The sequence below is a fragment of the Salvia splendens genome, chromosome 12, assembly GCF_004379255.2.
Source record: "Salvia splendens isolate huo1 chromosome 12, SspV2, whole genome shotgun sequence".
Taxonomy (NCBI): domain Eukaryota; kingdom Viridiplantae; phylum Streptophyta; class Magnoliopsida; order Lamiales; family Lamiaceae; genus Salvia; species Salvia splendens.
The window spans coordinates 25,152,334-25,166,411 of record NC_056043.1 but is presented as its reverse complement, the minus strand read 5'-3'; the positions used below and the strand labels follow the sequence as shown (position 1 = coordinate 25,166,411).

Here is a 14,078-nt window from a genome sequence, read left to right as displayed (position 1 = left end):
TTGTCGCCAACAGGACCCAACATGATATGGGCTACTACTTGGTGGATGGGATATACCCTAGGTGGCCCGTCTTTGTGAAGACGATCAGATGCGCATCGAATGAGAGGAAGGCCTACTTTGCGGAACGCCAGGAGTCGGCGTGTAAGGACGTGGAGCGCGCATTTGGTGTGCTCCAGTCTCGATGGGCGGCAATTAGGGGTCCAACGCGTTTGTGGCATATCGACTGCATAGCTGATATAATGTACGTCTGTATTATCATGCACAACATGATTGTCGAAGATGAAGGTGTACGACTGACTAGTTGCTCCAACGATGATAATGAAGTCGGTCCAAGCCACGGCATAGCCGTCCCCAACGTACGAAATGGGGTGGCCCGCACGATGAAGCCGGCCTCCTCCAAGCATATGCCTACATGCGCCAAACGGATGCTCATATTCGACTCCAAAAGGATTTAATTGAAGAGTTGTGGGCGCGGAGGATTGCACGACGTTAGTTTTTTTTTTAATTATGTAATTTTTTTAAATGTACTTTTTTTAAAATTTAAATAAAATAATTGGATTTTCCCGCATCTGTGTCGGAAATTTAATTCCGTATTTTGTGTGATTGTCAATTATTTGTTTTATATAATTAGGGGTGATGTGACTAGGCTATTGCTGGGCTATTTGATTGTCCTGATGATGAGACAGGAGGATTTTTAGTGCTGATAATGTGGCAAGAGGAGTTTGTGGCTGGACTATTGCTGGGCGAAAGCCACTAGAGATGCCCTCAAAGGGAGATGTCCAAGACGTCTAGTTATTTGAGATTAGATTGATTATTTGAGACATTTCCAAAATTAAATAAGGGATCGAGTGCACTCAACTCAACATAACAACATTCACGAATTTCAATCATATCACATCAAACACATCTCCGCTTCCTTAACATGACTACTTACATAGACAAATTTTGAATATTAAGGCTTCGTTTGATTGTACAGATAAAATAGTGCAAGAAAACTAGATAGAGATAGTGTTTTCAGGTCGAAAGTATGATAATGTCAAGATAGTCTTTTTAAAATGTTGTTTGATACACAAAATAGGTTTTATGGATATAAAATTGTAAGGATAAAAATACCCTTATATATTTTATTTCTTTATAGATCTTAAACGTATATAATTTTTAATTAATTTAATTATATAATTGGTTAATTAAATAAATTGAATGACTCACGATTGATTTGGTAAATTTTATTAATAATTACAACAAAATTGATTTAATTATTCCTCATTAAGGTACATAATTAAAGGTTAATTATATTAATCTTCTTCTCTAAATCCTAACAATTCCATCCTAGATCATATTCAAAATATCATAAAAAAAGATTTGTAAGACAACACAAATCCATAGATTTTTGTCGATAGAACACACAACAAATCGAGAGACTCCCGCCCCAATCCACGAGAAATCGATGAGTTACGAAAAACAAAAAACTATTGTAGTTAGAAAAATCCCCATCTACGGTGGATGAAGAAATCTTCTACAGGCGGAGGAAGAATTCTGTCGACGGGCGAGAAACTACAATCAAACAGCGGCGAGGCTTCGAAATATTTTGGTTCTCGTCACTTCCCCATAAGAAGAATACAAAAGAGGCTCAAATCAACAAAATCGGTCGCGGAGCGGTGGATGTGTCTGACAGCAGCTCGCAAAAGCAACACCACTACTACTGCCGGGAGAGACGATGAAAGCACTGTGGTCTTCTTTCTTGGTAGAGTAGAGAGAGGGTGAGAGGAAGGGGGAATTGCAGAAGAGAGATATGGTAAAATTGAGTTGCAAAGAGAGAGAAAGTGGGGGTGGAAGTGGGTGAGAGAAGAGTGTTGCAGAGATAGAAAGGAGGGCAATTATGACTATCATGAACAAAAAGCCTACTATAGGAGGATTTTAGTGAGATAGTGTAATCTCAAATTTCTGGTTAGTCCACCGGGCCTAGGCGGGCTTTTTACTTTTTTTGGGTTAGAGATAGGAATATCATGACAACCAAACAAGAGATACACATGAACAAGAGGGACTATCTAACCCTATCGTGCCAACCAAACCAACCTTAAATGTATATTGACAAATAGTATTAGGAATTACTATAAATTAAGGACAGTTATTGTTTATCGTAGTTGACCTAAAAATTTTAAATATACTAATAATTTAAATTAGTTATGCACTGAAATTGTCACTAATATATTTTCAAATGACTACGTACATAATATATTAAATGATTTTTTTCAAAAATACCAAAATTTGACTTTTATTTTAAGGTAAGTTCTATCAAAATCTAAACCTAAAAAATGTATGCAAACAAGTAACGAGAGTATATGCTAGACTCAGAAGAAACAAGAGAAAAATAATACAATGGATTAATTCATTATAAATATATAGGAGTATGAAATTCAAGACACGATCGACGGATCGAGTCTGATGCACTAAATTTTGATACATCATGCATGGATACATATTTATCTTTTCCAAATTAGAGTCAATGATGAAGAAAAATGGACTAACCTACCTTGAATATTTGTATGTATCTGCATAAAAATAAGACCAATTAAGATGCGACATTGTATGACAGAGGTTGGCAGTAATCCAAATTCCAAACTCAACTAACCAAAACTATGGGAATTTAAATTATAAGTTGGTATAATTGTAATAGATGATGATGAAAAGTGTTTTTTTTTTGAAAAATCTAAAGTGTTTTTTAGTTAGTTAGTTTAACCAACCGTTGACCCCCCTTTTCCAGAAATTGTCACGCTTAATTTCATGCATCAGAATATTTAGGGCTCAGATTCATGTGAGTGATGTATAAAGAAGTTGTTTAAGTTTCGATTCAACAGTTTTTTTAGGTGAATTAGTTACTAGTATGAATTTATAATTGTAGGTCTCAGTCAATATCAGTTAATGTTTGTAACCAACCAAATAGTCTGTTTCTAGCAACTGTTGAAATGTATTTAAATTATGAGTCTTAAATTATTTCAAGTGAATTAAATGAGTCTTTATTAAAGAGATTTTTTCTGTTGACTATCTTTATTATTGCTTTTAATTTTTCACCGGAGAACCAGCCATCCCGGGACCGAAATCTGGCCTCTGAATTTATATTTCATCCCCCATAAAAAATCTCCATATTTATAGACATAATATGTTTTAATGAGAAATTAGTAAAGTAAGATAAAAGGAGGAGGAGAAAAAGTGGAAAAAGTTAGAGAGATAGGGTGATAGGTGGGTAAAGTAATAAAGAGAAGAAAAAGTAGGAAAAGTATGAGAGAAACTTTCTATATTTAGAAATCGGATTATTTTTGGAAGGTGTATAAAAATTAGGGATATTGGTCCTTAAAATCATGAATTTAGGCTAAATTTTGGTATTTTCCATAAACTTTTAAATTGGTCTAAAATATCACAAATTTTACAATTTGTTTGTTACTCCCCCAACCTACCAAATAATATATCTTCGACAAAAAACTTATTTTACGTGGGCAACCCCGAAATGTTTATGATATGTCAGACCACTTTTTATGTTCGTGGCAAATAGGATAAACAACTAAGTATAAGAGCACGATGATTTAATATTGCCAAATAGGATAAAAAAATGCACGTAAGTTAGTCTGATATGGTGATTGACCTGCCGTGAAAAATAACAAACAAAATTTAAAGTTTGTGATGTTTAAGACTAGTTAAAGTTAGAATTTGGCAAAAATTTATGATTTTAGAGACCATATAAAAAAAATACTCCATGAAATTTAAACTTGTATAATTAAGACCGCTTATCAAGAAAATTCGCCATTATTCTCGCTAATGAGTAATGACAATGAAGAAAGGCGTGATTTGCTGTGATCAATCACAATAGAAGGGGGGTGGATTTGCTGTGATCAATTACAATCGGTTTTGCAAGTGTAGTTGAGTTAAATCCAGCCGATCTGTGACAGTGGTTCGTTTAACAATTTTTTTGAATAGAATGTTGAAAACGTGGGGAATAAGTGAAAGGCTTTTTTAGCTTTTCATTTTTAAGATTTATGGCATTTCATCTCGATGTAATCTCCAACTCCATTAAGAGATATCTATTGATGGTAGATTCTTCAAATGCTTTCTCCTTGCCTATAAATAAGTGGAGTTTGGGAGAGGAGAATACACCAACAACATCACAAAACAATTCTCTTTTCTTTCTCTTTAGTTGTCTAGCATACTAGTTTGCAATTTAGGACATTGCATTGCTCGATTCTTACCGCCAAGTCAAGTTCGTCGGTGCCTACGAGCTTAAGGTACTTCTACTCAATAGGAGGAAAGTCGTTTCATCTTTAGAGACAATAGTTGTTAGAGAGTTTAAACAAAACGTGAACAAATCGGATGTCCTGAAAGGCGTGAAACACTTTCAGATCAAATCAATTTGGCGGTTCTACCAATATTTGATCGGATACAATTCAGGTTTTGAAGATATTCGTATGTTGATTCTGTAAAAACTTTGAACCCAGAAATTGATCATAAGAAGAGGCTGAAAACGAAGAGTCGCGTCTCTTCGTTTCATAACTGTTTTTAACAGTTTTTTGCGGGAATAGGAAATTGCAAAATAGTCCTTCAACTTTCAGAAATTACGTTTCCGGATGAATTTTCTATACAGAGAATTTTCAAAAGTTGCTGTGCAGAAAATTCATCCGGAAACGTAATTTCCGAAAGTTGAAGGACTATTTTGCAATTTCCTATTCCCGCAAAAAACTGTTAAAAACAGTTATGAAACGAAGAGACACGACTCTTCGTTTTCAGCCTCTTCTTATGATCAATTTCTGGGTTCAAAGTTTTTACAGAATCAACATCGAATATCTTCAAAACCTGAATTGTATCCGATCAAATATTGGTAGAACCGCCAAATTGATTTGATCTGAATGTGTTTCACGCCTTTCAGGACATCCAATTTGTTCACGTTTTGTTTAAACTCCCTAACAATAGTTAGCATTCTGTAACTTTCGTTATATTTATATTGATATATTTACTTTCTAAGCTGAGTAGCATTCCTTTTTGGAACGTCCCAATAAAGTCGAGTCATTTCCACTTTTGATAAAAAACAAAACATCAAATCCTCTTACTTTATTTCATCATTTACTTTATTCTCTCTTTATCTCTCCTACTTTTTTTCTTTTTCCTATTTTATTTTACTTTCATTTAATTTATTCAACACAATTTCTTAATCTCGTGCCTAAAAGTTTTGTACCAACTTAGTTGGGACGGAGGGAGTACAACCTTAGGGTTAAATGTTAATAGTAGAGGACTGATAAACTCGTATTTTAACTGTTTTATTGGGCGTTAAACGTGATGATAATTGGTGTTTAAATGCATATTACTTGAGTTTACGTCCATATTTCACTATAAAGGTGCTTTGATGAGTTTATCCAGTGTTTGAAGTTAAAATAGGTAAAAAAGGGTCAAAATGAGCCAAGCCGTGACTGGGGTCTGCTTCAAACGTTAATCTGCCTATCAATATGGGGTCCAAATTCTATTTTTAGAGTACCATTGTCTTCATCATCGAAAGAGCTTCGCGTGGGTACCTCACACGCCCCAATCGGAGTTGGATGAGAGAGATATGTCCGATCTACGAAAGCCGCGCGGACTGCTGGGAGCTACCCGGCCGGGTGAATTTTATGTGCAATAATTACACCCGGCCGGGTGGCCAATTTTGTTCATAAAGAGTCCAGAGACTTCTGCCCGACCGGGTGAATTTTATGTGCAATAATTCCACCCGGCCGGGTCCGTCTGACTGATGATTTTTAGCCCAGACGTGATTTTTCTGAAGGGAAATAAAAAGAGAAAAGCTAGGGCAACGAAAGGGTATTCTGAACCAGCCGCAAAACACACTCTCTCTCTAGGAAGCACTCTTGGAAGAAGATTGAAGATTCAAGCTTCAATTCCTCCTCCATTTGTAATCCGTATCATGAATTCCGTTTTTTGCCTTAGTTTTTATTTGTTTTCTACTTTGAACTTGAGTAACTAAACACTTTATGTAGAATTCTTGGCGAAGATGCATTGATTCATAGTTTTAATCCAATTAATTTCGTTTTTATCTTGCTCTTGTAATTGTTTGAATTATTCTCGTGCTTTTTCCTATCAATTGCCTGATCACCAATTGGGAGTGTAGGATTTCTTAGAGTAATCGGGAAATGAAATATTTAATCTTGAAAGAGGAATAATTCACACCTTAATTCAATAAAACTCGAGAGAGTTGAGATTTTTTTTTTTTTTTTAAAATTAACTTCATATATTTATATCATATATATGAAGGAGGAAATTACAAATCAAATCAACTCCTATAACAAGGAGGAAAGACAAATTACGTCACCTAGGGTTCGAACTCGAGACCTCCAGGATAGACGCGGTATCCAGCACCCTTTACCGCTAGGCCAAGGGGCTTGGATCTCGAGAGAGTTGAGATTATGAGTGTGATCTTTAGTCTAATCAAACTTTTGGGAGTTAGGTATAAGATTTAGAAGGGGACTTCGCTTATTACACCTAATCTACAGATTTCTCACCTCAGGAGGGGGTTTAATCTACAATTATGATTGATTCAACAATTCTGGAGACTTTAAATGGTAAAGCGGTGTTAATTGGGTTAGGCTATGAGTTGTGCATCGGATCCTTGAATTCTGCATATTTCTCCATCATCTTACACAGCTTTCTTAATTGCTTTCTTGTTAAGTGTTCTACTTTAATCTCTGCATTTACATGTTTTCAGTAGTTGTTAGTTTTAAAACCAAAATTTCTGATCGTCTGGATAGTAGTTGAAATTAGTTCGTGGTACTTAGGTTGACACTTAATTGTCTCTATGAGATACGATATACTCTTGCTTGCCATTTGCTACGATAACCCCGTACACTTGCGGGTATTATTTGGGTAAAATAAAGTTGAGTCAAGGACCTATACATTTTTTCACCAAACATAAATTAAGGATAGTTTAAAATTTTTATAATACTACTATCAAACACATCACTTCAAATGTAACTAGCACAAACCACGATGTATATCATTGTTATTATTCTAACTAGCCGTAACATATATAGTCTCCAAACGGAGAAAATATTCACTAATCAAGCCACAACAAGATGGCATTATGACATGCGTCCAACCATTATTTATTTGACATGTGAAAATAAATTTACATCTAAACTGGTTTCACTTAACGGAGCATTAACTTGTTTGGAAAAAGGCTAAAATATGGTAACATTTATGGACTTCCTATATATACAATATAATTTGCATCAATGTATACATATATCAAATAGTCTAGAATAAAATATTGTACTTAGAGATTACTTCCACAAACATAGCAATTACATACTAAATTAAAATAATTAAAACTAATTATATCAATTGATCACAAAAATTCTAATCCAACTAAAATTACATTCTAGACTAAAAATAATTAAAACTTATATTATCAATTGATCATAAAAGTTTTAATTCAATTAAAATAATTAAATAGATATAGTAGTAGTACTACACAATTTAGTGTGATGATCACTGCAACAATAATTACAAAAACAATTACAGAGTATTTATAGTATACGAATTTATTGTTACGTTAAATGATAAATATCGTATAAAAATTAACAAATTTAAGTAAGTCACTATTTATGAATTAGGTTATTGGAATGTGAGATATATTTATTAAATATAATAAATAAAACTGAAATAGAATAAATAATTACTCCATTAAAATTAGTGAGCAAAAATACAAAATTAATAGCGATTTAACTACGATATTTTTATTCATCAAAGTATATCTATAAGTAATATAATAAATGTGTACATATAGGAAGTTAAAAAATGTTACCATATTTTAGCCTTTTTCCAAAAAAGTTAATGTCCCATTAAGTGAAATTAGTTAAAAGTGTAAATTTATTTCCACATGTCAAATAAATTGTGGTTAGACATACCATGCCATAATATCATCTTGGATTTTCTCTTTCTCCTCCAAACGAGATCTTAGGGTTAATAGTAGAGGACCTATACATCTTTAGTAAATTCACCTTCGTGTGTTGGATCCATAATTATTGCTTAAGCACTATCGTTATTCTCTTCCAATTTAGAGTACTTATTATACATTGATATTGTGTTCCTTATTTCCTAAAATATTAACATATATCCAATCAGTCATTACAAATTCATTGAATTGTAATAGTTAAAACTTGAAATTTATGTGTTTGAGGGGGCGTGAACCGATTTTATCGGTGTAGACAATGCATGTTTCATGTAGGGAACACTTTGATATAATGAATAAATATCTCGTTCCACCTAAATAATTCGTTTCCCATCCATCAATACACCCACAAGATTTTAAAGTATCCTAAAAACAATTTTCAGAATATAAAAATAAGAAAAAAAAATTGGAGTCAAATTTGATAAAAATTTGATTCATAGAATAGAATACCATAAACATGTGGACCCCGCTGGTTATTTCCATATCCCTTCCCGTGGAGCTTTCACACGCACCACAACCTAATTATTATGTGCGTGCGCGCCTATGGAATAAATAATACTTGTAAAAAATATCTGTTTATTCTTTAATATTTCCACTTATTTTTATAATGGTACCATAAGGTCTAAAAAAAGAGAAGAAATTTAGTATCTTCTCCGCATGTAAATTTTCCATGTAATTGAAGTAGTAGAAGATTAGAAACTGACACAATAAATCAATTTTACTACCTTCTTGCCCAACATAGATTTATTTCAGCTTTAATAGTTTTTCTAGCTTGCTATCAAGTGAATTAATTTCTAGCATATCAGGAACTCGATCGTTGGAAAACATTGAAAATGATAACTTTCGTGTATTTCGGATATTTTATGTGAAAAAATGAATTATTCAAAGTTTCATTTCATAATCCATGTGGATTTCTAACACACAAGTCAATAATATAAATATAAATTGAAATGACTTAGTAGGTTCGAATATGAGAATTTTGACTTCTAAACTCATGTCATTGTCTTATACTACATCCATATAATATGCTAAAATTTGAGCATATTTATTTATAAAAAAATTAAATATAACATGTCACATGTAACCTACCCACCCTAACAAAGTTACAAAACATGATGTAGGTGAACAGCATGTGGTATAAAATGAGTAATAAAGTTTAACGCATTTTGATACCAATATAAAAATACAAAAAAAAAACAAAATACGATGTGTAACTAAGTATAAATATAATAAAAGAGCAGGGTGAAGAAGAAGATGATGATGAGGTACCACGATGAAACCTCCGGGCACCATAATTACCAATTTTACCGTTGCCCCATTTGTTTAATGACGTCGACCTACATCTCTCTACCCACTGAATCTGAACCTATTTATCATGTCTGCTGCGATCTGTCGCGTTGTGGGTCACCTCCATTTACTCGTATTTTGTTTGCTCTTCCCAGATACAGACTATTTTCGCCACGAATTCCATGCCCTGCCCCACCTTGTGATTCTGCTCCCAGTGTCGGTGCTTCCTTGTTCATTTATTGTGATTCCCCTTGCAAATCCTAATCGACTGCTCCTCCTCCTCCTCCGCCTAGTGATCATATACTCAACATGACGCCCACGCCCTCCCACCATCCCAATGCCGTCAGTCTACATTTTTCCTTCTTTTTCGCATACTAATTCTTTAATCTTCTTATCTACATTGTTACATGCATCTGTCTAATGCTTTGAATTGTGGGAAAATGCCAATTTGTAGTAATGAGATTGAATGCGATGTATTGCTTCGAATTTCAATCCCACTTAGCATTTTAGCTTGTGCAAATCTTTCCATGTTTTAATGCATTTTATCTTACTGAATCGTAGTTCTTCTGTTTTCACTGCAACTTCTGAAGCAATGTGACTTGATGCTTACTCAACTTCTGTAATTGTAGTGGCTAAGCAATAATTTGATTCACAACTATATGAAATAATAGCAACTCAAAAATCAGTGTCTCACAAATATTTGATGTAGTTGCATCATAGGTTGCTCATTTGTAACTCTGTTGGGGGAGGTATCTATCTAGCTACTATGAAGTAGTACTAAATTCTATTGATCAGGGAATTACTGCTTCTTGTGTAACATGTTCCTGTTTATCGTCTCAGTATTTTTTTTACTTTTGATGAACTAATGTAGTTATTTGGCCTTGTTTGCCGCAGTCTTCATCAGATTTGGTGAAAGAAATCAATACACTTGAGGTTAAAATAGTTCATTTGGAACGGTATCTTCTTTCTATGTATCGTACTTCTTTCCAGAAAACTATCCCAAGTAATCTGGGACACCATAGAAGCCACATACAACAAATGACTGGAATACAACCATTGGTAACATCTGACCTATCATCCCGGAGAACAATGTCAGAAGTCTCCAAAGGCTATTGTGAACATCAACGATGTTCGTCCCCAACAAGTGCTTTGACTGGCCCAACTGATACGGTTCCATTCACTACTCCAAAGTCATCATTTGCAAGGGTGATGTACTTATTACCTTGTTTCACATTGAATACAGTTGGCTTTCTTTCTACACACTCACATGTATTTGCTTTCACATAGTAATTCATCTAATATTTTGACTGAATATGTTTGGTGCATTGCAGGAAAGGAAGAGTGCTTATTTTAGACGGCGTAGCCTTGTAGACCATCTCGGGAATTTTTGTGTAGGCGATGCCTGCATTTTCCTGGATAAGCTATCTGAAGACATTTTAAGATGTATATCTGACATTTACTGCAAAGTGGGCAGCTCTGCACGAAGCCATAAAGGCTATTCAGTTTCATCGAATTCATCATTCTGCTCCTCAGGCACATTTTCTCCCAGAAATTTATCTGGCAGTTGGAGTCCTCAATGTCATGATGAAGTTTCGGAGAATTACAATATTGAAGGTCTGAAACAAGATAATGACCCTTATGCTGCGATGGTAGAAGTCCAGAAGATATGCTTAGATGGCGAGAGTTACAGTTATGCTGCTATAATGCTTCAGAAATTTAGGTTTGTTTATACAAATGTGCCATATCTCAACTCTATTTATGAAAAACCAGTAGGATTAAATGATATGTTTACCTTAAATATAAAAAGAGCTAAGTATGATTATGCTTTTGCAGTGTGAACATTTTCTTTTCCTTATGTAGGTCTCTAGTCAAAAGTCTTGAGAATCTTGACATGAAGAAGATGAGGCATGAACAGAAGCTTGCCTTCTGGATTAATATTCACAATGCATTGACGATGCACGTATGTCTTTCACACTTCTCCAACTTTGTATTCTGATCATGACCATACCACTTAAAATATGTTTGAACTTATGCTCGTATCTATGTTTGAGTGGCCAGAACCAGATCCGTTGCTAATTATCACATATAAACAGATAACGTTACTCCACTACTTAAGTATCTGTTTTGTACAAAACAAAACTTAAAGGAAACATTAAATGCAAAAGTATGCATGCTGACTTCTTTCTGAGATGCAAAATCTGCAGTCTGGTTATTCATTGCCTAAATGCGTCATATTTCAGATTGACTTCATGTATTTTCAACTTCCTTTGCAGGCTCATTTAGCATATGAAAATCAAAACTACACAAAAAGCACTTTCATGACAAAGGTAATGGCTGATGACTGATGAGGGAGTTTTAATCGCTCAGTCTTTCATTAGATTTATCATCTGCGTATATGATATTTCCATGTGAAATTCTTTGTTTCAGGCTGCATATAATGTCGGTGGGCTCTGCGTTACCGCTTATGACATACAAAGCTCCGTTTTGAGGTTAAAATCTCACTATTCTGCTCCGGTAAATATCTATTACTTATATCAATATTTCTTGAGCTTGTGCATATTGTAATACACCAACGAGTACTTAGACATGAATGATCTTCAGTGTTCACTGTGTTCTATATTCTTAAAAGAAATATTATATGGTTTGCTGGATCATCCTCACTAATTAAACATCAAAAAATGGATAATGAATGCCATACAGATTCTTCTCTTCTCTTCTCCATAGTTTTCTTGATTTAGCAACTTATTGACTTAACATGGCATGCACAAATGCAGTGGCTTCAGACACTTCTCTCTCCAAGGAGGAAATTCAAAACCGGGGTCTCAAGACATGCTTATGCTATTGACTATCCCGAACCGCTTGTTCATTTCGCACTTAGCTCAGGAGCACGCTCTGACCCTGCTGTAATGCATTTGTTAGATGTTTCTTTGGCTTGCTTGATCTTCTTCCTTTTTTTGCAAATGACTGAAATTAGTCTATTCTTTCTTCCTGCTTATTCTCAATACTTTTGAATGATTTGGGTTGTAGATTCGCATATACTATGCAAAGAGTATATTTGAGGATCTGAATGTTGCCAAAGAAGAGTTCATACAAGCTACAGCTTATGTTCATAAGCAGAAAAGGCTATACCTGCCAAAAATCGTGCAGTATTATGCAAAGGATATGTCGCTCAGCACGGCTGCACTTCTGAAAGTTGTAGGAGACTGCCTACCTGAATATCAACAGAAATCGATCGACAGATTCCTGAAGGGTCGACCGGAAAAGTGTTTGTGTTGGCTAGAGGAAAGTTCGTCTTTTCGGTATTTGATCCATAAAGAAATAGCTGAAATGGCATGGTGATGATTTTATCAGTTTTTTAAAGGTAATTATGATGCTTAGTTTTGCAGTTTTGAAGGTTTTCTGTACAGAGAGATTGTCTAAGAGTGACGCAGATTTTATTGGCGTAGTGAGAGAAAAAATAAATATGTTTTGCTTATGAGGTTTTGTACCTTATTTTGAGAGTGTTATGAGTTTGAACTTTGAAAGGTATTTAGTTGGATAAAATACCCCTTTTTCTTTCGGTTATAGCTTCTGGACTTGTATGAACTCAACTTGTACTGTGTGTATTAGTTTCATCAATGTTAAGCTTATTTCATTTTTGGCATTGAATATACTTTTGACTTTGAAGCACATTTGTAAAAAATTGTATTAATAATTTTCAATGTCACTCAATAGTCAATACAATATCTATAAGCGATAGAGTAAAGAAAGCGAACAGTTTCTACTTGTATATGTGGATAATTGGAGGCTGCGCGTGGAAGCCTAATGCAACAACTTCATCTTAAAAGACTAGTTTATTAGATGAGAGAGCAATGGTTTCAGTCCGTAACAATTGATGTCTCATAAGGCTTAACGTCTCGTTGGTCGCGGTTGGTCCTACTAGGACACAACATTTAAAGTGGACTCAGATATCGCTAGTTTGTTATTGTGGGAGAGCTCGCATACAACCAACGTGACCAACGTGAGACAAGTTTCATAACCTTTAATGGTTTGAGTTCATAAAAAACTCACGACCTTGCACCGAATGTCGCACATTATCTGTTGTCGCGTTGTTGGATCTTAGAATGGTGATATTAAGAGCATCCACATTAGTTACCTAATAACAACAGTCACATTTAAGCTACAATTTCATTTTCAGTTGTCATGTTAACCTGTCCCATTTTACCATAATTCAAAATTTCAAACTCATCATTATATATTTTAATTAAATTTATATATTTATAAAATCAAAAAAATGAATCAAAATTAGAAAATTACTTGAATAAATACTGAAAATGATAGTAATTAATTAAACACCAGAAAATGCATGGTTTAAACTCCTAGTATTACTTAATGCCTAGGTTTTTTTATTAGATCTTGTTGGAGTTGCCAGTAAGTTCATTCCTCGTGTATGGAAGCCTCTAGGTGCACATAATATCAAAATTGAGGTGGTGCGCCCTAAGTTGGACTATAGTTGGAAATTCTGAAACTAGATCCTTGTTTCTTCTCACCAGATAATTATATTTTCTTATCTGTCATCGATTAGCATATCATGCATTATATACAAGCATACATCATGCCGGCAGAGCATGATTGACCTAACATGTTCAGAGCACGCTGAAAATCCTCTCAATGTCTAGCTGTATAACCTCTCATCTCTGAGAGAATAATTTTCTCTTTCAATCAATGGAAAATGTAATCGTCTTGACAAATATATGTCACTTTGGATAAATGTTCGTCGTCATGTAGTACACCTTGTGGTATTATAGTTAGGATTGATACTAAACTATCT

The 14,078-nt window shown here is 34.4% G+C and overlaps 1 protein-coding gene across 2 annotated transcripts; it reads left to right on the top strand.

Moving 5' to 3' along the window:
- The first annotated feature begins 9,268 nt into the window (after positions 1–9,268).
- Positions 9,269–12,920, top strand: LOC121758408. 2 transcript variants are annotated; one of them, XM_042153815.1, is made up of 8 exons: positions 9,269–9,610; positions 10,163–10,474; positions 10,600–10,988; positions 11,129–11,228; positions 11,542–11,595; positions 11,696–11,782; positions 12,043–12,171; positions 12,296–12,920. In XM_042153815.1, exons 1-8 carry the CDS (start codon positions 9,578–9,580, stop codon positions 12,605–12,607), a joined length of 1,416 nt encoding a protein of 471 aa, XP_042009749.1. In that variant the 5' UTR covers positions 9,269–9,577; the 3' UTR covers positions 12,608–12,920. The 2 variants fall into 2 exon arrangements, with proteins under 2 accessions (XP_042009749.1, XP_042009750.1); XM_042153816.1 differs by having other exon boundaries at positions 9,548–9,614.
- The last annotated feature ends 1,158 nt before the right edge of the window (positions 12,921–14,078 follow it).